The sequence below is a fragment of the Scyliorhinus canicula genome, chromosome 2, assembly GCF_902713615.1.
Source record: "Scyliorhinus canicula chromosome 2, sScyCan1.1, whole genome shotgun sequence".
Lineage (NCBI taxonomy): Eukaryota > Metazoa > Chordata > Chondrichthyes > Carcharhiniformes > Scyliorhinidae > Scyliorhinus > Scyliorhinus canicula.
In genome coordinates this window covers 195,423,381-195,450,316 of record NC_052147.1, presented here as the reverse complement: position 1 = coordinate 195,450,316, position 26,936 = coordinate 195,423,381, and the positions used below count along the sequence as shown (strand labels likewise).

Sequence of the window (26,936 nt, the reverse complement as noted above, 5' to 3'; positions counted from 1 at the left end):
AAGAGAAGGAATTGATGGATGTTGAGTTTGGAGAAGGGCGTGGAGATAGCCTGGGTCACATTGAGATCCAAAAAGATGAGGGGCAGTATTCTCCGCTCCCGATAAAAATCGGGATGGCTGTCGTGAAATCGGCCGAGGTTCACAACGGCCTCGGGGCCCGCTCCCCGCACCTATTTCACCTCCACCCGGGGGGCTAGGAGCGGGCCTCCGTCTTTCCCGGCCGTGACCTCGTCGCGCCGGAAATGACGCGCAAAACGGCGCATTTGGGTGGTCATCCGCGCATGCGCGGGTTGCTGGTTCCAACCCGCGCATGCGCGGACGACTTCTTCGCGCCGACAGCGCAAACTGCACATGCTCGGTGGCCGTCTTTCTCCTCGGCCGCCCGGCAAGATGTGGCGGCTTGATCTTGCTGGGCGGCGGAGGGGAAAGAGTGCGTCTGCTTTGGACGCTGGCCCGACGATCGGTGGGCACTGATCGCGGGCCTGTCCCCTCCAGAGCACAGTCGTGGTGCTCCCGTGCCAATCGGGGCCCCTAGATGCCCCAAACGGGCATCTGGCACCCGTTTCACGAATGCAGCAACCAGGTGTGGTTGCTGCCGTGGTGAAACGGGCGTGAAGGGCCAGCCGCTCGGCCCATCGGGCTCGGAGAATCGGCGTTCGCCGTGAAAAACGGCGAGCGCCGATTTTTCTGAGCCCGGGGGGGGGGGGGGGGGGGGGTCAAAAATGTCGGGAGGCTTTCCCGCGATTCTCCCACGCCGTTTGGGGAGCGGAGAATTCCGCCCGAGGTGTTAGGCTTCTTGAAAAATATTACGGTAGATAAGTCCCCAGGGCCTGATGGGATCTACCCCAGAATACTGAAGGAGGCAAGAGAGGAAATTGCTGAGGCCTTGACAGAAATCTTTGGATCCTCACTGTCTTCAGGTGATGTCCCAGAGGACTGGAGAATAGCCAATATTGTTCCTTAGTTTAAGAAGAGTAGCAAGGATAATCCAGGGAACTACCGGCCGGTGAGCCTTACGTCAGTGGTAGGGAAATTACTAGAGAGAATTCTTGGAGACTGGAACTACTCCCATCTGGAAGCAAATGGACGTATTAGCGAGAGGCAGCACGGTTTTGTGAAGGGGAGGTCGTGTCTCACTAACATGATAACGTTTTTCGAGGAGGTCACAAAGATGATTGATGGAAGAGGACAGTGGATGTTGTCTATATGGACTTCAGTAAGGCCTTTGACAAGGTTCCTCATGGCAGACTGATACAAAAGATGAAGTCACACGGGATCAGAGGTGAGCTGGCAAGATGGATACAGAACGGGGTAGGTCATAGAAGACAGAGAGTAGCAATGGAAGGGTGCTTTTCTGATTGGAGGGCTGTGACTAGTGGTGTTCCGCAGGGATTAGTGCTGGGACCTTTGCTGTTCGTAGTATATATAAATGATTTGGAGGAAGGACTTCCGGTGGTGGCGATGACGTAGGAAGCCACACATTTGGGAGCTCCCATTTTAAACGGACTTTTCGGCTCTTTTTAGAGCCCAAAACGGAAAATTTTCGACGTCTCCTGATGGGAGAAGGTGTGCTGATCGACTTTCCCCGCAGTCCATGACTCAAACTCGGAGTGGAAAGGGGGAAAAAACGGCAGCAGCTCCCGAGTAAAAACGGGGGAAGGAATCCAAGATGGCGGCCGACGGAGCTCCAGAGGAGCGGAAGCAGTGGGCCCTGGAGCAACAAGCTGCTCTCCTGCGCTGTTTTGCAGACTTCAAGGCTGAGGTATTGAGCTCTCTGCAGGAAACAAACAGAAGGCTCTCGGAGATTCAGACGACCCAGGGTGCTGCCATCAAGGAGTTGCAGACGCAGGCCACTGAATGAGAGGAGGAGGCCGGGATCCTCGTGAGTAAGGTGGAGGGACACGAGGCACTCCACAAGAAGTGGCAGGAACGCTTTGAGGAGCTTTATCACCGCATGAGGCGGAAAAATCTGCGGATCTTGGGCCTTGCGGAGGGGCTGGAGGGGTCAGACCTGACAACCTACATGGCTACGATGCTGAACTCGCTAGTGGGGGCCGGGTCCTTCCATCTGCCCTTGGAGCTGGAGGGAGCACACAGAGTACTGGCCAGGAGGCCTAAGGAGAATGAACCCCCGCGTGCGGTGCTGGTGAGGTTCCACCGGTTCAGTGATCGGGAGTGTGTGCTGCGCTGGGCCAAGAAGGTGAAGAGCAGCAATTGGGAAAATGGGGTAGTACGGATCTACCAGGATTGGAGTGCGGAGGTGGCTAAGCGGCGGTCCGGATTTAATCGGACGAAAGAGGTGCTTTACAGGAAAAATATAAAGTTCGGAATGTTGCAGCCCGCGCTCCTGTGGGTAACTTATTCGGACCGACATTATTATTTCGATTCCCCAGAGGAGACGTGGGCCTTCGTGCGGACGGAGAAACTGGACTTGAACTAGGGGTTGGGGGGGTCGGTTGTAATGCTTTCTTGCTGGTTTCTGCTGTTGCTGTGTTCTCTTTTATTTTACTTTTGCAATTATGATATGGTTATTTATGGGGGTGTTGTTCTGTTATGTTTTCTTTTTGCTGTGGGGCATTGTTTGAGTTTTGTATCTTGCGGGGAGGATTGGTGGGGTTTGTTGTATTCTATGTCGGGTTGGGGGGATGGAGTGGGGCTGGTATTTGGGAGCTGCGTCAGAAGGATGTGGTGGGGCAGTGCAAAAGCGCGGGCTTTCCTCTGGTTTCCCGCGGTGCGGGGCTGGGGGGTGGAGACGATGACGGGGGGAGGCGGGGCCTTAACTGGTTCTTCCCCGCGCTGGAGCGGTGCCTGGAGGAGGGATAGATTGGGGGAGGATCCCACTTTGGGAGGGGTCGGGTTATTGGCGGGAGTTTCCGGGGTCAGCAGAAGTTAGCTGACACACGGAAGTACAATGGAGGACGGTTCGCGGCTAGGAGGGTTCCTAGCCTGAGGGGGGGGGGGGGGGGGGGGGGGGGGGAGGGAGGGGAGGAAAGGGGAATACCGGGTTGCTGCTGGTAGGGTCAGGAAGGAGCTGGTGGGGGCTGGGGGGACAGAGGTGAGGTGTTGTCGCTGTGGGGACTGGGTCGGGCAGGGGGTGCTGGCCTGGGGCGGGCAGTCGACGGGCTATGGCTAGTCGACGGGGGAGGGGGGGGCGGGACGCCCTCTGATTCGGTTGGTCACCTGGAATGCGAGAGGATTGAATGGGCCGGTGAAGCGGTCGAGGGTACTTGCTCATCTGAAGGGGCTAAAGGCAGATGTGGCAATGCTTCAGGAGACCCACCTGAAGGTGGCGGACCAGGTCCGTCTGAGGAAGGGATGGGTGGGGCAGGTTTTCCACTCTGGGTTGGATGTGAAGAACCAGGGAGTGGCGATTCTGGTGGGGAAAAATGTGTTGTTTGAGGCATCGGAGGTGGTGGCAGATAAGGGGGGTAGGTTTGTTATGGTAAGGGGCAGGCTGCAAGGAGAGAAGGTGGTATTTGCTAGTGTGTATGCCCCAAATTGGGACGATGTGGGCTTTATGAGGCGTATGTCGGGACGGGTGGCGGATCTGGAGGCGGGAGGTCTGATCATGGGTGGGGGGGGACTTTAATACGGGGTTGGATCCTTCACTGGATCGGTTCAGCTCTAGGACAGGTAGGAGGCCGACGGCGGCCAAGGTACTGAGAGGGTTTATGGACCAGATGGGTGGGGTGGATCCATGGAGGTTTGTGAGGCCGAGGGCACGCGAGTACTCTTTCTTCTCCCACGTACATAGGGTCTACTCTCGGATAGACTTCTTCGTGGTGAGTAGGGGACTGATTCCGAGAGTGGAGGAAGCCGAGTATTCGGCCATTGCAATCTCCGACCACGCTCTGCATTGGATAGAGTTGGAGATGGGGGAGGTGCGGGACCAGCGCCCGTTGTGGCGGTTGGATGTGGGGTTGTTGGCGGAGGAGGAGGTGTGTAGGAGGGTCCGGGCAAGTATTGAGGGGTACCTCGAGGTGAATGATACGGGAGAGGTTCAGGTGGGGGTGGTCTGGGAAGCCCTGAAGGCAGTGATTCGTGGGGAGCTGAAATCCATCCGGGCACACAGGGAGAGGACCGAGAGGAGTGAGAGGGATAGATTGGTGGGAAAGATGCTGGAGGTAGACAGGAGGTACGCAAAGGCACCAGAGGAGGGACTGTTGGGGGAGAGGCGCAGCCTGCAGGCTAAATTTGATTTGCTGACCACTAGAAAGGCGGAGGCACAGTGGAGGAAGGCACAAGGGGCAGTGTACGAACATGGTGAAAAGGCGAGTAGGATGCTGACTCATCAGCTCCGCAAGCGGGATGCGGCTAAGGAAATTGCAGGAGTGAGAGACAAGAGTGGGAATGTGGTGCGGAAGGGGGTAGAGGTGAATGAGGTCTTCAAGGACTTTTACGGGGAACTGTACTGGTCGAGCCAACGGGGGAGAGGAGGGGAATGGAGAGGTTCCTCGACGGGCTTTCTTTCCCGAAGGTGCAGGAGGAGCAGGTGGAGGGGTTGGGTGCGCCGATTGAGCTGGAGGAGCTAGTTAAGGGGATCGGGCAGATGCAGTCAGGGAAGGCACCGGGGCCGGATGGGTTCCCGGTGGAATTTTATAAAAAGTTTATGGACCTAGTGGGCCCCTTGCTGGTGCGGACACTTAATGAAGCGTGGGAAGGGGGACTTTGCCCCCGACGATGTTGCGGGCGCTGATCTCGTTAATTTTAAAGAGGGACAAGGACTCCCAGCAGTGTGGTTCATACAGGCCCATATCTCTCCTCAACGTAGATGCCAAGGTGCTGGCAAAAATCCTGGCCACCAGGATAGAGGCCAGGGGTTGTGCACGAGGACTAGACAGGTTTTGTGAAGGGAAGACAGCTGAACACGAATGTGCAGAGGTTGTTGAATGTCATCATGATGCCGGCGATTGAGGGGGAGGCAGAGATAGTGGTGGCGCTGGATGCGGAGAAGGCCTTCGATAAAGTGGAGTGGGGGTACCTATGGGAGGTGTTGGGGAGGTTTGGATTTGGTGAAGGGTTCATTAGATGGGTAAGGCTGCTATATGAGGCCCCGATGGCGTGCGTGGCCACGAATGGGGGGAGGTCGGAGTACTTCCGGCTTTACCGAGGGACCAGGCAGGGTTGCCCCCTGTCCCCCTTGTTGTTTGCACTGGCAATCAAGCCGCTGGCGATGGCGTTGAGGGATTCAGAGAGGTGGAGAGGTTTGGTGCGAGGTGGGGAGGAACATAGGGTGTTGTTGTATGCCGATGACCTGTTACTGTATGTGGCGGACCCGGTGGGAGGGATGCCGGGGGTGATGGAGCTGCTAGCTGAGTTTGGGACCTTTTCAGGTAATAAACTAAATTTAGGCAAGAGTGAGGTGTTTGTGGTGCACCCTGGAGACCAGGAGGAAGGAATTGGTAGGCTCCCGCTTAGGCGGGCAGGGGAGAGCTTTACGTACCTGGGGGTGCAGGTGGCCAGGGACTGGGGGACTCTCCACAAACATAATTTCACTAGGCTTGTAGATCAGATGGAGGAGGAGTTCAAGAGGTGGGACATGCTGCCATTGTCGTTGGCGGGGAGGGTGCAGTCCGTCAAAACGACGGTGCTTCCGAGGTTCTTGTTCCTCTTTCAGTGCCTGCCCATCTTTATCCCCAGGGCCTTCTTTTGGAGAGTGACTAGCAGTATTTTGAGCTTTGTGTGGGCACATGGGACTCCGAGAGTGAAGAGGGTGTTCCTGGAGCGAGGGAGGGATAGAGGCGGGCTGGCGCTGCCCAACCTTCTGGGGTACTATTGGGCGGCCAATGTGTCAATGGTGCGTAAATGGGTGATGGAGGGGGGAGGGGCGGCGTGAAAAATAATGGAGATGGCATCATGTAGAGGTATGAGCCTGGGTGCCATGGTAACGGCGCCGTTGCCGCTCTTCCCTAAGAGGTTTACCATGAGCCCGGCGGTGGCGGCGACCCTAAGAATCTGGGGACAGTGGAGACGGCATCGGGGGGAAACAGGGGGCTCGATGGAGGCTCCATTGGGTGGCAATCATCAGTTTATCCCAGGGAACAGGGATGGGGGATTTAGGGGGTGGCAGAGGGTGGGCATCAGGAAATTGAGGGACCTGTTTATTGGCGGGAGGTTTGCGGGCCTGGGGGAACTGGAAGATAAATTTGGGCTTCCCCAAGGGAACATGTTCAGATACTTGCATGTAAAGGCGTTTGCTAGGCGACAGGTAGAGGGATTCCCTTTGCTGCCCACGCGGGGGACGATGGACAGAGTGCTTTCGGGGGTGTGGATCGGAGAGGGGAAGGTGTCTGACATCTATAAGGTAATGCAGAAGGTGGAGGAGTCATCAGTGGAGGAGCTGAAGGCTAAATGGGAGGAGGAACCCGGGGAGCAGATAGAGGACGGAACTTGGGCGGATGCCTTGGAGAGAGTCAACTCTTCCTCCTCATGTGCGAGGCTCAGTCTCATCCAATTTAAGGTGCTGCACCGGGCCCACATGTCCGGGACTAGGATAAGTAGGTTCTTTGGGAGTGAGGACAGGTGCACCAGATGTTCGGGGAGTCCAGCGAACCACGCCCATATGTTTTGGGCATGCCCAGCACTGGAAGAATTCTGGAAGGGGGTGGCGGGGACGGTGTCGAGGGTGGTTGGATCCAGGGTCAAACCAGGGTGGGGACTCGCGATCTTTGGAGTTGCGGTAGAGCCGGGAGTGCAGGAGGCGAAAGAGGCCGGTGTCCTGGCCTTTGCGTCCCTAGTAGCCCGACGAAGGATCTTGCTACAGTGGAAGGATGCGAGGCCCCCAAGTGTGGAGACCTGGATCAGTGACATGGCGGGATTTATAAAACTGGAAAGGGTCAAATTTGCCCTGAGAGGATCAACACAAGGGTTCTATAAACGATGGCAGCCTTTTCTGGACTTCCTGGCTCAAAGATAGGTATCTTAGTCAATAGCAGCAGCAACCCGGGGGGGGGGGGGGGGGGGGGGTTCCTTATTGTAGTTTCTATTATGTAACTTAATATTGTGTTAATTTGCGTTGTTGTCAAAATGCTGTGTTGTTCATGTAGGTGGGGCGAATGTTTATGATTGCTAATATTGTTATTTTTGGTATTTTATTATGGTTTGTTGTTGTATAAATTCAAAATTTTTCAATAAACATTATTTTTTTTAAATGATTTGGAGGAAAATGTAACTGGTCTGATTAGTAAGTTTGCAGACGACACAAAGGTTGGTGGAATTGTGGATAGCGATAAGGACTGTCAGAGGATACAGCAGGATTTAGATCATTTGGAGACTTGGGCGGAGAGATGGCATATGGAGTTTAATCTGGACAAATGTGAGGCTATGCATTTTGGAAGGTCGAATGCAGGTAGGGAATATACAGTGAATGGTAGAACCCTCAAGAGTACTGACAGTCAGAGAGATCTAGGTGTACAGGTCCACAGGTCACTGAAAGGGGCAACACAGGTGGAGAAGGTAGTCAAGAAGGCATATGGCATGCTTGCCTTCATTGGCCGGGGCATTGAGTATAAAAATTGGCAAGTCATTTTGCAGCTGTACAGAACCTTAGTTGGGCCACACTTGGAGTATCGTGTTCAATTCTGGTCGCCACACTACCAGAAGGATGTGGAGGACGAGAAGGATAGAGAGGATGCAGAAGAGATTTACCAGGATGTTGCCTGGTATGGAGGGCATTAGCTTTGAGGAGAGGTTGAATAAACTTGGTTTGTTCTCACTGGAACAAAGGAGGTTGAGGGGCAACCTGATAGAGGTCTACAAAATTATGAGGGGCATAGATAGGGTGGATAATCAGAGACTTTTTCCCAGGGCAGAGGAGTCAATCACTAGGTGGCATAGGTTTGAGGAGCGAGGGGCAAGGTTTAGAGATGTACGAGGCAGGTTTTTTTTACACAGTGGGTAGTGGGTGCCTGGAACTCGCTGCCGGAGGAGGTGGTGGAATCAGGGACGATAGTGACGTTTAAGGGGCATCTTGACAAATACATGAATAGGATGGGAATAGAGTGATACGGACCCCGGAAGTGTAGAAGATTTTAGTTTAGACGAGCAGCATGGTCGGCACAGGCTTGGAGGGCTGAAGGGCCTGTTCCTGTGCTGTATTTTTCTTTGTTCTTTGTTCTAAACAGACGTCAGGGCAGGCGACCCCGGAATGAAAGTGCAGGCTGCTGGGAGCAGATATGAGCTGGGTGCAAGGCCTGCCTGTGTCTCAGCACTGTGCTTAAATAAAAATAATTAATCACAGAACATTCCTCCAGCACTCACCATCCTCACACACTCCCTATGTCCACCTATGCCACCCATTCTCCCCACTCATCCCTCATGGCACCTATATCCTCTGTACCAAATTAGTGCCCCTCTAAACAATCCCTACAGCATTCCATGTTTCCATGCCAACTTAGTGCTAACTCATACCCATAACCCACCATCCTTTATCCTTACCCCCTCCATGCCAACTCACCTAGTATCCTTGGACAGTTCACTGACAATTCTGACACTTACTGGATAGCTGACTCTTCCTGGACAGTTCTGGCACTTTCTGGATACCTTTGACAGGTTTTCGACTCCTTATCAGTTCCGTGACAACTTCTTGACAGCTTAACAATGTCAATGATTTTGTGCGTAAAAAGTGCATACTGTATTAATGTTCACTTTTAACTAACCCAAAGGATACCTTACCTCTCCCAAAGGGGTACCTTACCTCTACAAAGGTGCACCCAAGCTATCCAAAGAATCCACCAAGTTCAGACCTCCTCGTACCGGCTGTATTCAGCACAATCTAAATTTCATACTCCCTGTTCTTCCAAGAACCCACTTCAGTGGGGCAGCTGGTGATTTAAATGGCCAGCTGCCTTCACGATTTGTGAATCCTAGCCCGACTCCAGTCCTGCCCCATGCAGAAGGAAAATGTTGGGTTCAAGGGACGGGATTTAAAATTTTAAGTCATTTCCGAAATTGTCACCATGATGGAGAGCCTCTCCAAGCCGTAATATAGGAAATGCAACAGCCAACTTGAACACATCAAGATCCCACAAAGAGAAAGGTGATAATGACCAGATGAATCTGTTTTTATGTTGGTTGATTGAGGAATAAATATTGACCACAACACTGGGAGTAACTCCCCTGCTCTAAACTGCGAGTAACTCCTCTCTCTTCTCCAAAATAGTGTCTTTTATGCTCCAAGAGAGTAGGTGGGCACTCAGTTTAGCTTCTCACTTGAAAGGTGGTATTTCTAATAATCTAGCATCCCCTCAGCACTAAAACGGAGTGTCAATCTAAACTTTTGTGCATAAGCACCAAAACCTTTTGTAGTGGCAAAAGTGCTACTCAATGAACCATAGCTTACACCTGATAAAACTTTTCATGACCTTGGTTATTCTATGTCTGCTGGAAAGTTGCACAAGGAAACAACTGAGCAGAATAGATTTTTATTTCATTCTAAGTATGGAACATAACATATCCAGTATTGGAATGGAATACAGCATACAAGTGGCAACACTGGACAAGAGGTTTATGTTCAAACTTTATTCAATGTTAGCAGGTGCATGAAGCCTAGATACTAAAAACAGAAAACAATGGTAAAACTCAGCAGGCTTGGCTGCATCTGAGAAGAGAGAAGCAGAGTCAAAGTTTTGGTCCATATGATCCTAATTTCTTCTCTTGGCGAACAGCAGCAAAACAGTACTGCCTGTCGGAATCATAAATGGGGAAACTGGACTAGACATTGCCAGAACATGGAATCATGTGTTCTGCCAATTTGTGACAGTGGCCGATTCACATACTTTTGGACGCTAAATGAACTGTTTAATTGCCAAAAAAGTGGGGATGCACAAAAAAATGTCACTGTACTTGATATGATAACTGTGGTCATCAATACTTGTGCATGAAAAAGAAGGCTCTTCTTTTAAAAATCGGAACATTCCAGTCTCACAAAATTATCTCAATTGTAATACATAAAAAGTGGCACTGATATTCAAGTTGGCATCCTATACATAAACAATCAAAAACAGATGAACAGATAAAGCTAGGATCAAATTTTGCAGAACCAATCAGTTTATCAAGTTTATTGTATCATTAAATTTAGTATTTTCTATGGCAGTTAATTTTTTGAAGACTTAATACTCGTTTAAAAAAAATCACCTGTTTGCAAAACCGTTTCTGGATCCACGGAAGGAAGAAAACTGTATTCCACCGGCCTATCAATGTAAACAAAAAGTGAATCTTTCTAGATGTCATACAAGATGCAAAACTAAATCACAGACAGTAGTTTCAGAACATAAAAATAAAAATTGGATAGCCAAACATTTCAAAAGGGTTGAGATAGCACATTACTGCAAAATACTTAGTTTGCCCTTGGATATCTGTGCATTGTGCAACCCCATCTGGTGGCACTAATAGGTACTTATATTATCTTATGCATAACTTTTAACAATTTAAATTTACATGGCATATTTAACGTGATGAAATGCCCCAAGGGATTGCACAGGAGTATTAGAAAACAAAGTACATCACACATAAGGACATTAGGTCAGAAGACCAAAAGCTTTGTCAAAGGGTTAGATTTTAAGAAGCGTCTTCAAGGAGAAATGTGAAGTAGAGAGCCGGAGTGGTGTAAGGAGACAGTTTCAAAGCATGGGGCCCAGGCAACTGAAGGCACCACAACTAATGGTGGAGCAATTATTTCAGAAAATCCAGAAGAGGCCAGAATTAGACGATTGTGGAGACCTCAGGGGGCTGAGTTATCTTTACTATTCGATGGGCATGATCTACCAGCCATGTTACACCCGAAAGTCAGCGCAGTGTGGCGCTGCCATTTAAAAATGCTGTCCTGCTCTCAACCCGCATCGAGTTCCGGTGAGCGGAGCTCTTCGTTGCAGGAAACGGGATTGAGTGCAACCTCGGCAGGGCACCTGCTTCCGAGACCCCCAATTTACCCGAATGGCCGTTTGATAGCAAGCTGTTTCCCGGCGCTCCGAGCGGCTGGAAACATCCAGTTAGTCGCTCGCTATGGGACGCTATGGGACTTCGCCTAATGTAAACTAATCATACAACAAGGATTGGTAAAACAATAATGAGTTAATTATTCAAAGATAGGACTATATACTAGCAGTTACCTGTGAGACTGTGGCAAGCACATCTGATTTCTACTGTAGATGGAGTTGAATATCATGGGGCAAAAACTTTGTATGCACGCACATGCACGCAAATCAGGAGGAGCAAGCTCAGTGGTTCAAATGGTCTACTCCTTCGGTTTCGTGTGTGTGTGTGTGTGTGTGTGTGTATGTGTGTGTGCGCATGGAAACTATGCCATGATACTACAGCACCATAGGAGTAGTCCATTTGACGCATTGAGCTTTCTCCTCCTTTAATACTATCATGGCTAATCTTGGGCTTCAACTTCATCTTTCCACCTGTTACCCATTTCTGCTAGTTCCCTACGAGACCAAAAATCTGTCTATTCCAGACATACATTCTATTAAATGTATTCAATGAAAGATATCCACAATCCTGTGCTGAGGTATAAGTGATGGACAGCAGTTTAAGATATGCCCCTTAAAGGTCGGTGTACATCATTTCACAATGTCCTTTTTTTAAAAAACTAAGTGGTTTACCCTCAAAAAATCAAGCTATTTACATGTCAGCAAAAGAAAGCAACGTTGTGACTGAATAAACCATTATATAACTCAATAGATTTACAAGTCTCTGAAACAAATCGGCAGTTTGGTTATTCATCCAGACTTAGTTATGATTATCTTGGTTTTTAGGCATGTGCAAGGCTGTTACATCTGCTTGTGGCTTCTCATTATGTTGAATCATGTGGTGCATTCTTTACTTTCTGTATTGGTGCTTCCAGTGTCCTCTGGCGCTACATGCTTTGCATACAGCATTATAAGATGGGCATTTTCAGGATGCATATATGAGCCTGCACCACCTGCATTGCTTACTAGGCTTGCCTGTACTGGACAATGGTGAATGATTTACACAAAGCCTGTGGACTCCGTCTACCCAGTAGTATGGCTTCATGCTAGCGTACACTTTGCAGTAGAGCTTTCATGCCGTAACCTTTGGGTTGGTCCAAGAGGTCTTTTTGAAATGCTTTTATCGGGATAGATGCTGTCACAAGCTCGATTATTCTGTCGGATAGCTCTGACACCATACAGTCGCAATCTCGCATGTACTAATTAACTGGTCAACAGTCTTTGTCGGTTGTTGCTTGTAATGTTCTTTGATTGGGCTGATGTGCAATCTCGATATTGCCGTGTGAACAAAGAACATTCGACTTGGTTTTATAAACAAAGTTATTTATTACTAACACTGCACTAACGAGTAATTAAAATGTCTAAGGTGAATAAGTTGAAAATAAATGTCTAACACTAACTTACACTAAGATACTGCAGAGCTATTCTAATATGCGACTGCTATCAACTCCTTACAAACACCTTCTGATGGAACACATGGTACATCCGGGTCCTGTGCCTGTCTACTCACCCCACCTGCTGGTCGGATGCTAGAACTACAACAGTAAAACATATGATGATGATTTACTCATGCTATATACAGATGATAGTCTACCTATCATCACTGATTAAAACACAAATTCCTTACGATGTATTTGGAAGTTGAGCTTCACTGATCTTCTCGGCTTGACCATATTTTATCGAGATTTTTAATATGTCGGACAGACCTGACATGATCAATTTGTAGCACTTTTATGGCTTAGATATCTGGTTCAGAAAACATTGTTCTACATGTTGATAGAAAAAAAATTCAGACAGAAGGTTTGTGTCTTCCAACTGAGTTTTTGAAATGTTTTGGTCATCTTGTGGCTTTTTGTTGGATTATTATGACTATCTGGAATATAATAGCTTTCTATGCTTTTAGACAGCCCCAAAGCACTTGGAATGGCTTCCTGAGTTACAGTGTATTCTGTGGCCACCACCTCAGGTAGTCATAGATTGTCGCTTGATTGCAATGTTGACACGATTGAGCTCAGTTTCTGCCTTTCCCAGGCTTGAAGCTCTGCCTACAAAACAGTGATTTTCTTTGCACAAATAGGAACTGCAATGAAAAAAGACTTTGTCCAAGCTTCATGGCTATTGGGAACTGATCCTGGAATAGATTGTTCTTTATTAGTCCAGCATGGTGTGTTTTAATCAGCTCTAACCTCCTGTGGGGAGAGCAAGCAGTAAGATGGATTCCTCGGTCTATGGAGTTCTGTTTAAAAGTAGAACCCTTGGATTTATCCTTTTAATGTCTGTTCCTGCACAAACTTCACAGCAGGCAGACTTGCACTGATTAAAGGTTCCCAAATTTGAATAATTCTACTCTGACCCAGTGCCTGCAGACTGGAGTTATATCCCAGAATTAACGTAAAGTGTGTCAGATTTGCACAGGGCTGCAGGATCACTAACACACCAAGTTCGTACTTAAGTTAGTTGCTTAACTATCACACCAGTTACTCTTCTGCAAGAGAAAAGGCTATGTTAAGACCGCAGCAGATGTTATTGCTGAGCATGCCAGATTCCAGATGACAGATTACTGATTATCAACTTTTTTTATCTATTCTGAAAAAAGAAGGAAAAACTACTGACTCCAAAAGCATAGAACCCCAGTAACACCTTTAGGATTAAAAAAATTAAACAATTTATTTAAAAACCTTGAGCACATAAGATTAAAGTTACACTGTTAAAACAATTTTAGAGAACAACCCTCAAAAAACGCATTGGTCAAAAATACATCCATGAACTATGTTCTTGGCATAAACCCCCTTATAGATTAACTGTAAAAATACAGTATTATTATCCAAATCATAGAATTGTTTCCGCTTGAGTAAAGGTATGCCACAGAACTTCTCAAACACTTACACTCCGATGAGGAAATTCAAAAACAAGGTTCAGAAACAAACTGGTTTTGTGAAAACAAAGACTTTTCTGGCTTGAAATTGGATAATTGCCTCAAAATCAAAACGTTCACACCTTCACAGAACTTAGAACTCGACTTCAGGACATTTCCCCACATAGCGACCACAATTCAGCTAAACATCTTTCCTTGAATACTTTTTGTGCTTTCATCACAAGTTTCATTGTCCTGAAACACCTATTTTGTTTTCCTCTTGCCTCTACTTTCACGTCAATAATATTTAATATGTCTTCCCTGTTTACTCTAATTATTCCCTTATTTCCCCTTCATTTTATTTTTGCCATTACATTTTAATACTTGGATAATTTGTGGACATGAGTCTTGTGGACATGGGGCTGGTTTAGCTCACTGGGCTAAATCGCTGGCTTTTAAAGCAAACCAAGCAAGCCTGCAGCACGGTTCGATTCCCGTACCAGCCTCCCCGGACAGGCGCCGGAATGTGGCGACTAGGGGCTTTTCACAGTAACTTCATTGAAGCCTACTCGTGACAATAAGCAATTTTCATTCATTTTTTCATTTCATTAAGGCAGCTTGTATCTTTAATTCAAGCAGAAGAAAGCAGTAGCCTGTGCGTTTAATTCAAACCGAAGGATTCCAAAGGCTGTGCTGATTTAAATTGATGATTGCAGACTGGCCGGCATCAGTGCTGACTCAGTGTGATTGATTTGGCTGATGGCCAATGAATTTGGCCCAAAAGACTGTGCTCTGCTTAGTAACGGGTGGTGATTGAGTCTTATCCCACTAAAATGGTTCAGAGATCTTAGGAGCTTTCAGTTTCATTTTGGAAACATGGAGGTTAAGAGCTAAATCCTCTCCAGAACAATGTTGCTAACTCTCTCTCCCAAAAGATCTAGCTAAACTCTCTTCAGAGAGCGACTGAGAAAGCTGACTCTCTCACTAGAGAGTCTGGGTGCTGTTTTCTGGAGGCAGCAGAGGCCTAAAATCAAACCAGGAGCGGGAAGCAAGGTTTGATGTGAAATAAAGTGTCTCTCCAGAAAGATATAGGCCTGAATGTGAACCTCAAGCTGAAGGTCCAGCTTGATAAGAACTGGTGCTTTTCCAGAAAGCCTACTGCCTGTGTGTACTGTATTCTATTTCTAAACTACAAGAACCCTGAATGAATGACTCTGCAAAGACCATTACCAGCTGTAAACCAGTGACTTTAATCATTCGTCGTGCTGTGACGAAAGAGTGCTGAGAATCACTATTTGAAGCAAAGACACTTTTTAACCTTCATCCCTATTATTTTTACCCCTTCCACTCTGCACTCTTCTGCTTCCATTCTTATCTTTCTAATTTTAGCCAGAGAATCTCCTCTGTGTTTGTCTGTCTTATGTGTGTGGGTAGAGGATGGGACAGTTAAAGTGGGTAGTAGGTATCAACTTGTCATTTGTATTTACTGCATATTTTATGATAGTTCTTGGTATAAATAAACAGTAATTGTGTTTAAACGTACAAACCTGGTGACTGTAATTATTGGGCAGCCAAGGGCCAAAGACTTTTCTATTATATTATTTAATTTTTATATATATTTAATTTTATATTATTGGTTAATTCACTTGTGTCGTGACTCCGGTGCATGTGGGGCTGGAATTGAACCCGCACTTTCCCAGGGTGAGTAACATTATGAAATCTTTGTAAGTTGTAAACGTTCCTTTCACTTTGAAATTCAACAACTAAAAAGCCACGCCCCACATATCTTATAATGTACATTTTAAATCCAACCCATTTACTTGCACCTCAATCTCATCGTAACCCCTCATTACAAATGCATGAACCCATACCCTTTTATTTCAGTTCTGAAAAAAACCCAGCCACAAACAAAGCAGAGTTGAGGCTTGCCCATTTTTCAGTCAAATCATCAAAAAACACACTACCACCATGTTACTTTTTTTATTCAATGTAAACGTACCAGTCACATGGCAATGATTGGTAAAACCATAATATGAGACCTTATTTGAAGATAAGACCTCTCTCTATATATATATATATATATATATTATATATATTTATTACATACACAAGTTTAACTGGGAGACCCGAGACCGGATCGGACATTGGGGGCGGGATTCTCCGACCCTCCGGGGGGTCGGATAATCGCCAAGGGCCGGCGTCAATTCCGCCCCCGCCATGTCCCGAATTCTCTGCCCCCTGAAATTTGGCGGGGGCGGGAATCAAGCCGCGCCGGTCAGCGGGCTCCCCGCGGCGATTCTCCGGCCCGGGATGGGCCAAAGTCCCGCCGCTGACAGGCCTCTCCCACCGGCGTGGATGAAACCACCTACCTGACCGGCGGGATTGGCGGCGCGGGCGGGCTCCGTGGTCCTGGGGGGGGGGGGGGGGGGGGGGGGAGCGCAATCTGACCCCATGGGGTGCCCCCACGGTGGCCTGTCCCATGATCAGGGCCCACCGATCAGTGGGCGGGCCTGTGCCGTGGGGGCACTCTTTTTCTTCCGCCTCCGGCATGGCCTTCACCATGGCGGAGGCGGAAGAGACCCCTCCCCTGCACATGCGCCGGTATGACATCAGCAGCCGCTGACGCTCCGGCGCATGCGTGGACTTACGCTGGCCGGCGAAGTCCTTTCGGCATTGGCTGGCGTGGCACCAAGGGCCGTTCACGCCAGCCGGCCGGAGCGGGAACCACTCCGGCGCGGGCCTGGCCCCTCAATGTGTGGTGCGGAGAATTCTGCACCTTTGGGGAGGCCCGACGCCAGAGTGGTTCACGCCACTCCGACACACCGGGGCCCCCGCCCCGCCGGGTAGGGGAGAATCCCGGCCCTGATGTTTACTGCTGGTGTATTGGACTGAGTTCAGAGTCACGGGACTAATCTTTCACATCTTGTACCAAGGTCATAATGATTGAGTTAAGATATGCTCTCTTAAAGGCATGTACACATCATATCATAACCGGTCGTGGAGGTTGGAAGAGATTGTAGAGATAGGGAGGGACAAGGTCGTGAAGGGACATGAAAACAAGAATAAAGAATTTTAAAATCAAGTTATTTGACTGGGAGCCAATATAGGTCAGCGAGCACGAAGGTGATAGGGGAAAATAACTTGCTGCAATATTTAATTGGAGGAAATTTCTGGGTGTCGAATAAGCAGTCTGTAGTTAGCATCACTGGAGCAGTCAAGAGAGGTGGTGGTGTGGGAAAGCTGGGTCTCACTGGGAGTGACTTTAAATGATATCATTGAGAGATAACATGTAGATGAGAAATAAGAGAGGACCAAGGATAGATCCTTGAGGGACACCAAAGGTAATGGTGAGGAAACAGCAAGTGATTCTCTGGCTAAAATTAGAAAGATAAGAATGGAAGCAGAAGAGCGCAGTCTTGAGCAGGTGGATGACAGTGGAAAGAAGTTGAGGGGGATCGTGTGGTCAATCGTGTCGAAGGCAGCAGCTGGCGAGGAGGTGGGGGGTACGTTTACCTTTGCCACAGTCACCCAGGATGTATTTGTGACTTTAATTTTTAAGGGGGGGGGGGGGGGGAGGAGGACCCGTGGAGGTTTGGGAGATCGAGGGCGAAGGAATTTTTGTATTTCAACCATGTGCACAGGGTGTACTCCCGGATTGACTTTTTGTGGTGGACAAGGTGTTGCTGACAGGGTGGTTGATTCAAAATATTCGACGATTGTGATCTCAGCCTACGTGCCGCACTGGGTGGATTTGCGGGTGGACGGTGGGTGGCAGCGCTCGCATTGAAGGCTGGATGTGAGGCTGTTTGTGGATGAGGTGGTATGCGAGCGAGTGAGGACTGCCATTCAGGAGTATGTGTAGGACACGGGGCAGGTCGCGAGGTTGATCAGGGGGACTTTATCTCGATCCGGGCATAAAAGGAGAAGGCGGAAACGGCAGAGATGGCAAGGCTGGTGGAAGTGATTCTGAGGGGGGGGGGACAAAGGTATTTGGAAGCTCCGGAGGCAGGGTTGCTGAGGGAGAGGCAGAGGCTCGAGATCGAGTTTGGATTGGTGTCCACAGGGAAGGCGGTAGGGCAGTTGCGGAGGGCCAGGAGGGCAACTTACGAGCACGGGGAAAATGCAAGCAGCATATTGGTCCTCCAGCTTAGGAACCAGCAGGTAGCGAGGGAGATTAGTAGAGTGAAGGACGGGATGGGAAGGGAAGTGCTGGACCCGGTGAGAGTGAATGGGTTGTTTGAAGAATTTTATGAGTCGGAGCACCCGGCAGAAAAAGTTAGGAGCAAAGGCGTCTTCATCTGGGGGCACCCTACCACTGACTCACTCATCGTAAAGGCAGACTGATGCTCCTTCCGAGTTGGAGAGCTTCCTGTTGGACTTCCAGCTTCAGGGGCTGGTTTAGCACAGGGCTAAATCGCTGGCTTTGAAAGCAGATCAAGGCAGGCCAGCAGCACGGTTCAATTCCCGTACCAGCCTCCTGAACAGGCGTCGGAATGTGGCGACTAGGGGCTTTTCACAGTAACTTCATTTGAAGCTTCAGGTGGCAGAAAGGATGCAAGATGGGGACTCTTCTTCCGAGGTAGTATGGGCTGAGGTTAGAAACAATTAAACACGTGGCTACAGGGATGGTGCAGGCAGGAGGGATTCAGATTTCTGGATAACTGGGGCTCTTTCTGGGGAAGGTGGGACCTCTATAGACAGGATGGTCTACATCTGAACCTAAGGGGCACCAATATCCTGGGGGGGAGATTTGTTAGTACTCTTTGGGGGGGGTTTAAACTAATTCAGCAGGGGCATGGGAACCTGGATTGTAGTTTTGGGGTACGGGAGATTGAGAGTAGAGAGGTCAGGAGCACAGATTTGACTTCGCAGGAGGGCGCCAGTGTTCAGGTCGGTGGTTTGAAGTGTGTCTATTTCAATGCCAGGAGTATACGAAATAAGGTAGGGGAACTGGCAGCATGGGTTGGTACCTGGGACTTCGATGTTGTGGCCATTTCAGAGACATGGATAGAGCAGGGACAGGAATGGTTGTTGCAGGTTCCGGGGTTTAGGTGTTTTAGTAAGGTCAGAGAAGGGGGCAAAAGAGGGGGAGGTGTGGCGCTGCTAGTCAAGGACAGTATTACGGTGGCAGAAAGGATGCAAGATGGGGACTCTTCTTCCGAGGTAGTATGGGCTGAGGTTAGAAACAGGAAAGGAGAGGTCACACTGCTGGGAGTTTTCTATAGGCCACCTAATAGTTCTAGAGATGTAGAGGAAAGGATGGCGAAGATGATTCTGGAAAAGAGCGAAAGTAACAGGGTAGTTGTTATGGGAGACTTTAACTTTCCTAATATTGACTGGAAAAGATATAGTTCGAGTACATTGGATGGGTCATTCTTTGTACAATGTGTGCAGGAGGGTTTTCTGACACAATATGTTGACAGGCCAACAAGAGGTGAGGCCACATTGGATTTGGTTTTGGGTAATGAACCAGGCCAGGTGTTAGATCTGGAGGTAGGTGAACACTTTGGAGACAGTGACCACAATTCGGTGACCTTTACATTAGTGATGGAAAGGGATAAGTATACCCCACAGGGCAAGAGTTATAGCTGGGGGAAGGGCAATTATGATGCCATTAGACATGACTTAGGTTGGAGAAGTAGGCTGCAAGGGTTGGGCACACTGGATATGTGGAGCTTGTTCAAGGAACAGCTATTGCATGTTCTTGATCAGTACGTACCAGTCAGACAGGGAGGAAAGGGTAGAGCGAGGGAACCGTGGTTTACCAAAGAAGTGGAATCTCTTGTTAAGAGGAAAAAGGAGGCCTATGTGAAGATGAGGCGTGAAGTTTCAGTTGGGGCGCTTGATAGTTACAGGGAAGCGAGGAAGGATCTAAAGAGAGAGCTAAGACGAGCAAGGAGGGGACATGAGAAGTCTTTGGCAGGTAGGATCAAGGAAAACCCAAAAGCTTTCTATAGGTATGTCAGGAATAAAAGAATGACTAGGGTAAGAGTAGGGCCAGTCAAGGACAGTGGTGGGAAGTTGTGTGTGGAGGCTGAGGAGATAAGCGAGATACTAAATGAATATTTTTTGCCAGTATTCACTCAGGAAAAAGATAATATTGTGGAGGAGAATGCTGAGACCCAGGCTATCAGAATAGATGGCATTGAGGTGCGTAGGGAAGAAGTGTTGGCAATTCTGGACAAGGTGAAAATAGATAAGTCCCCGGGGCCTGATGGGATTTATCCTAGGATTCTCTGGGAAGCCAGGGAAGAGATGGCTGAGCCTTTGGCTTTGATTTTTAGGTCATCATTGGCTACAGGAATAGTGCCAGAGGACTGGAGGATAGCAAATGTGGTCCCTTTGTTCAAGAAGGGGAGTAGAGATAACCCCGGTAACTATAGGCCGGTGCGGCTAACGTCTGTGGTGGGTAAAGTCTTGGAGAGGATTATAAAAGATACGATTTATAATCATCTAGATAGGAATAATATGATTAGGGATAGTCAGCATGGTTTTGTGAAGGGTAGGTCATGCCTCACAAACCTTATCGAGTTCTTTGAGAAGGTGACTGAACAGGTGGACGAGGGTAGAGCAGTTGATGTGGTGTATATGGATTTCAGTAAAGCGTTTGATAAGGTTCCCCACGGTCGGCGATTGCAGAAAATACAGAGGCTGGGGATTGAGGGTGATTTAGAGATGTGGATCAGAAATTGGCTAGTTGAAAGAAGACAGAGAGTGGTGGTTCATGGGAAATGTTCAGAATGGAGTTCAGTTACCACAAGGATCTGTTCTGGGGCCGTTGCTGTTTGTCATTTTTATAAATAACCTAGAGGAGGGCACAGAAGGATGGGTGAGTAAATTTGCAGACGACACTAAAGTCGGTGGAGTTGTAGACAGTGCGGAAGGATGTTGCAGGTTACAGAGGGACATAGATAAGCTGCAGAGCTGGGCTGAGAGGTGGCAAATGGAGTTTAATGTGGAGAAGTGTGAGGTGTTTCACTTTGGAAAGAATAACAGGAATGAGGAATATTTGGCTAATGGTAAAATTCTTGGTAGTGTGGATGAGCAGAGGGATCTCGGTGTCCATGTACATAGATCCCTGAAAGTTGCCACCCAGGTTGATAGGGTTGTGAAGAAGGCCTATGGTGTGATGGCCTTTATTGGTAGAGGGATTGAGTTCCGGAGCCATGAGGTCATGTTGCAGTTGTACAAAACTCTAGTACGGCCGCATTTGGAGTATTGCGTACAGTTCTGGTCGCCTCATTATAGGAAAGACGTGGAAGCTTTGGAACGGGTGCAGAGGAGATTTACCAGGATGTTGCCTGGTATGGAGGGAAAATCTTATGAGGAAAGGCTGATGGACTTGAGGTTGTTTTCGTTAGAGAGAAGAAGGTTAAGAGGTGACTTAATAGAGGCATACAAAATGATCAGAGGGTTAGATAGGGTGGACAGCGAGAGCCTTCTCCCGCGGATGGAGGTGGCTAGCACGAGGGGACATAGCCTTAAATTGAGGGGTAATAGATATAGGACAGAGGTCAGAGGTGGGTTTTTTACGCAAAGAGTGGTGAGGCCGTGGAATGCCCTACCTGCAACAATAGTGAATTCGCCAACATTGAGGGCATTTAAAAGTTTATTGGATAAGCATATGGATGATAAGGGCATAGTGTAGGTTAGATGGCCTTTAGTTTTTTCCATGTCGGTGCAACATCGAGGGCCGAAGGGCCTGTACTGCGCTGTATCGTTCTATGTTCTATGTTCTAAGCCTACTTGTGACAACAAGTGATTTTCATTTTCATTTCATTTCAAGTGCCCATCCTGTCCTTAACTGGATAGCGAGCCAGTGTGGCCACAAATTGGCAAAGTTGGGGAAACTGTTTGTACCGGAATGTGGGCTTCTGGCCCATATTTAAGCTGACAGCAAGGTCATGAAGCCCAAGGGAAAAATCCAGCCCATCATCTTTAACATCTACAGACTTGAAAATATCAGAGACAAAAATCTGCATTTTGTGAAGAAACAGAATATAAACTTACAAATTAATTGACCATTTACAAATTCATGAGATAAAAAATTGGAGGAAGCAGCAATCTTAAAGAGATTTGAAGCCGAGTTGGTATAATTAAATATAACTAAAGAAAATTAAATAATAAACATAAAATCATAGTGAAATCATAATGAAACTGCAAATCATCACATACACATTTCATTCCTACCTTTCTTTCTCCTGTTGATTACCTCTCTCAGATCCATTATTAATTAGAGCTAGTTCATCCAGCAGTGATGTAGATTCCTTTGTAAATTTTTCAAAGACCTATGTTAAACAAAAAAAATTCTCCTCAAATATTCAACTTTAAAATATTTCACTTTCAAGCTGCTCTTCAAGTTAAAATGAACTTGCACGACTCAACAGTAAGGATCTGGTTAATAAAAAACGACTTTCCATTCAGTGCAAGAAAATTAGCAAAAATCTGAAAATTCTTTTAATTCACCAAAATCATATTTAAAAAAAATATAAATATTGCTTAATCACTGCAAACTTGTCAGGAAGATTGCTTTTACATCTTAAGTGATCCTCCCTTCTGTTTTTGTTGAACAATGCTGTATTTCTTCTATTCCTGTAAACATAAAGGTGATCCACATTTGCTATGTTGTATTTTGGTTCGCTATAATGTGGAGACTTTCAGATAAAAATTAGTTTATACCTGACCATTTTTGCTTCTTTCTTATGTCATCAATATGAGTAACCTGATTTTATGTCTGTTACCGTTGGGTTCAAAGGAAATACAATTTGACTCAAGAGAACAATTGTGCAGGAGTAAGAGAGAAAAGAAATATTGATTTGTAGTAATTGTTTATGTTCGCTTTTTAAGAAGGAGATTCAAATGGATAACGGGTCCCTTGTAAACAATACACTGGCTTTCATGACTGCATTATGACCAATATTACTTAAATGTAAACTGTTTTCCATGCATCCATGTGCCAGTACGTCAACCTGTAAAAGTTCAACAGATTACATCAGACCAACAATGCATTTGGTGGTCAACATGAAAAACATTATTGCTGCATATGTTCCTGCAATACTTCAAATCAAGTTATTGCTTTTGGTGGTTGAGAGAATTTCTAACAGGGATATCTTGTTCATTTGTTTTCACTGCATATATGGAATTGTGCAAGGGTCACCGGGAATACCACTACAAAAAATATGGGTGCTCAAATTACTCTCAGAGAATATGTGACATGAATGATTAAGGTTACACAAAGTTAAGTTACCTAAATTATCCTCATCAACATGGGAAATTTTTAAGTTTGATCGAATCAAGGGAAATGCCAGCAACTCCAATGTTACAGTTAATCAACATTTTACACACATTTACCGCATGTAGCACAAGACAGCAAAAAGGCACAACCATATTTTATTTTTTCTTGGCAGATGGCCGATCTCAGTCTTTGAGGCAACCTATGCAACAATAAGCATGCTGAGTTAGCACTCTCTGCAATAGGACAAGGTCCCTGGTGATTCTTTTATTGCAGAATCACAGGAATTCCTGATTGCATTTGGATTTAAATGAATGAGAAAAGCTGCCATCGCATGCAGTACCAGAATTCCCTGAAGAAATGTCAATGAATGCAATCAATTCATTAAGCTATTAAAATGAACAAGGGGGAGTTCCGAGATAGAAATTGAGAGGAGAATGCTACATTTGAGATAGGAAAAAGGAAAACAACATTAGAAGCATCTTGGGTATCGGCATTTCTCTGGAACATAATTTGGAAGGCAAGTAATTATCCCCATGCTCTCAAAACTGAAAGTCGTAGTAGATAAAAGCTCTTACCAAAGACACAAAGTAAACTGTGCACTACACTGCAATGGTCTCCCAATGGATACAAAGTCAGGTATGAATTTATTTTTACTATGAATCTTCATTGGCCTTGAGGGTCACTTGCCAGTTCACCATTTGCTTGGCCTTCTTTAATTGGCCTTGAAAGGAATGGCTTGCTCGGCTATTGCAGAGAGCAGTTGAATTAACCACATTGCTGCAGGCCAAGAGTCATATCTAGACCTGACCAGGTAAATGCAGATTTCCTTCCCTCAAGGACATTAGTGAACCAGATGGGCAGATCCTAATTTTTTCTTTCATGCTACCGAGATGCACATGGGCCTTTTGTAAATATAAGCAACCCAGGAGAGGCATTCTTATCAGCAAAGTGACAAAAGAGGGAAGTATCTCTTTCTGAAAATTCCTCAACCCTCAGAAGACATGTGCTAGCATGCCAATGAGAATGTGCTACAGTTCAGTTAAATACCACTGACATCCTGTTTCATTGTTAAAACACTTAATTTGCATGTTTTTGTATGTCAATATAAGGAATCAAAGTGTATGCCACATCAGTAAGAAGACGGTGACGTAGTGTTATTGTCCCTGGACTAGTAAGCCAGAGGCCGAGGGAAGTACTCTGGTGACCTGGGTCCGAATCCCACCATGGCAGATGGTGGAATTTGAATTCAATAAAAATCCAGATATAAAAGTCCAATGCTGACCATGAAACCATTGTCGGTAGTTCACTAATGTCCTTTAGGGAAGGAAGACTGTCGTCCTTACTTGGTCTGGCTGACATGCGACTCCAGACATTCTGAAACGCCCTCAGGGATGGGCAGCAAATGTTGGCTCAGCCAGTGATGCCCACATCCCATGAATGAATATTTTTTAAAAACTCACTTCTCAAGCCAAGGAATTATGAGCCTTCCTGACGTCTTTAGTTGTGATGTCATAAATGTACCATTGTCAGACAGGGCTAACATTTCAAAATTCCTACAACCATATTATTTAAATATAAATTATGAAATTATACATCAACATAATTACCAATATTTACAAAATGCAATGAAGCAACGCTTCTACGAAAGTCTTTACTGGGCAGGCAGTTGAAATTAGGTGACTTATACACTGACACCCTGCATGGATTATGCTGTCCTCAATTTAACCTGCTCTTCTGACATGCTACAAAGAAATCTCACTGAAATTTGTGGGATTCTTCTTTGAATATTTATCAATTACATCATCCAGTCTCAACTGTAATTTTAACTGGAGCCTTTTTGTGGCTATATCACTAGGTTAAGACAGTGGGAAAATACTCTGTCACCAAAAGAGACCAGTCAAGGTAAGTTTTATTCACATTCCTTGTGGGGCCAAAAGGAGCAGAAGTTGACTGGCAATATGCAGATGAGGCCCTGGAGAGGAGAAGGGCACTTGCCTTGTCCCACTTAATTCCACTCCAGGTTTGAATATTCACAAATTGGTATGGCTTCTCTGTGGCTTACAGGATCAAAACTTCCTTGCCCCGATACTTGAAAGCTAAATTTACAAATAAAATTATACTTAATAGCTAGATAGTATAATTTATTAGGTGACAATCCAATTCCAGTTCTTAAAATAAGAACAAAGGAGTAATTATGAAGGTTATAAACAGATCTGATGCCGCACAGGTATCAAAATCGTCTTCAATTGTTTACTCTCATCCAATGCTGAATGATCAGAAATTGCCTCTGATTAAACATTGGGAAAATTAAAGCTATCCTTTTCGATTCCTTCTCCAAGCCTTGCTCCCTAAGTATTCTCCCTCTCTTCTTGTCGTAAGCCCAAGATTAACTCTCTCCATCACCCAATTTGTAACCTACTCTTCCCTTGCCTAATCACTGTTATGAGGGATTCAATCTCCCACAGTGTTCTGGGCTCTTTGGGAAGACACCTTTGAGACATGCAGACTTTCCTCTCTCCCTTGGAAGTCATCATCAACAGCAAAATGGGATAGCAGCTTTACAGGATTTCTGGTAATCAGGGTGTTGCTGCAGGGCCTACGAAAAGTGCTGACCATGGATCCTTTTCAAAGATAGATTGATCCAAGAGAAAATACTAAAAGGCATCAAAACCTGGAACTCTTTTAAACTAGAAGAGTAAAAGGGCAGGTTTCAGCACAACTATTTACAATCTTGATACCAGTAACATCTTTATGGGGTTGCAGGAGACTCAAAGTCTTTTGATTATGGACAAAGCAACAGCTATGATTGCCCTCAAATGTAAATATCGGGCACCTCCCTCTCAGTAACACAATTTGAGTTTTCCCTTTGGTCCTGACTAATTATACCCCAGCTTTTACAGTCAGATAGACATAACACATAATTCCTCCCACTTTAAAGTTAAATTTACAGTCCCAAATTATAACTCTCTTTCAAATCGTAAAGATACATAATCATCAACATGGTGTGACGCTTGAAGAATTTTAGGACTATTGGGACAAGAGTTAAAAGTGTGTATGGCTGCAGCAGTCATGGTTTTAAAAAGGATTTTGTTTTGCTTCTGGGAAATAGCAGGCAAAATTGACCAGAGGAATGTTGCTTGACCGGGGAGGTCCGTGGGGAGTTGATGTGCTTTTGCAACCTGCAAAGATGGTTTACTTTTCAGCTTTGGGAGCTGAGGGGCGCAATCCATTGGCCATGCTGCGCCCGAAAGGCAACTCACCAGGGCGCACCGAGGGCGATAAAAGCCAGGAGACCACGCTCCCAGGATCTAGCTGACCCACAAGCCTCGCAAAATCAAACGCGATCTAATGAGACGTTGCAAAGTAAATCCCGTCCATTGTGGGTGGGATCGCTTTTTGGCAAATCTGCATATTAGAACGAGACAGTTAGTCGCACTCTAATGTGCGGATTCCCAAGGTATCTGAGGCCTTGGGATTCATCCCCTTCGCCTCAGAGACCTCGGGCGAGTGCCGTTCAGCACTGGTCCCCACAAACGGGGACCAGAAGGAGCGGCTCTCATAGGGGTCTCCTAGGGAATCGGAGGTCCCTAGCAGCATGCCCTTTGGGTAGGGTGGTGTCCTGGCATTGCTTGTGCCACCTGGGCACCCTGGCAGTGCCACCTGGATGCCAGCCTGGCATTTCTAGCTGGCATGGGCACTGCTCAGGTGCCAGGTTGGCACTGCAAAGGTGCCAAGCTGCATTTTCGGCACGTGTGCAATTTTGCTGAGGATGCCCTGCGTGGTGTTGAGGGGGCAGCGTGCATGGGGGGGTGCGGGGGAGGAGGGTGGAGGAGAGGAGAAGAGAACGACCCTTTCCCATAGTGCATTCGGGCTG

At 46.8% G+C, this 26,936-nt stretch overlaps 1 protein-coding gene across 4 annotated transcripts in view; it reads right to left on the bottom strand.

Annotated features, from left to right (window-relative positions):
* Positions 1–26,936, bottom strand: part of sestd1 (SEC14 and spectrin domains 1) — a 218,177-nt gene that overhangs the window by 86,136 nt on the left and 105,105 nt on the right. For all 4 annotated transcript variants that reach the window (XM_038789283.1, XM_038789284.1, XM_038789285.1 and 1 more), the window contains 2 exons: positions 22,018–22,115; positions 10,135–10,190 (listed from right to left, as the gene is read on the bottom strand). In XM_038789283.1, coding sequence (XP_038645211.1) covers positions 10,135–10,190; positions 22,018–22,115 — 154 coding nt within the window. The remainder of the gene's footprint in view (positions 1–10,134; positions 10,191–22,017; positions 22,116–26,936) is intronic.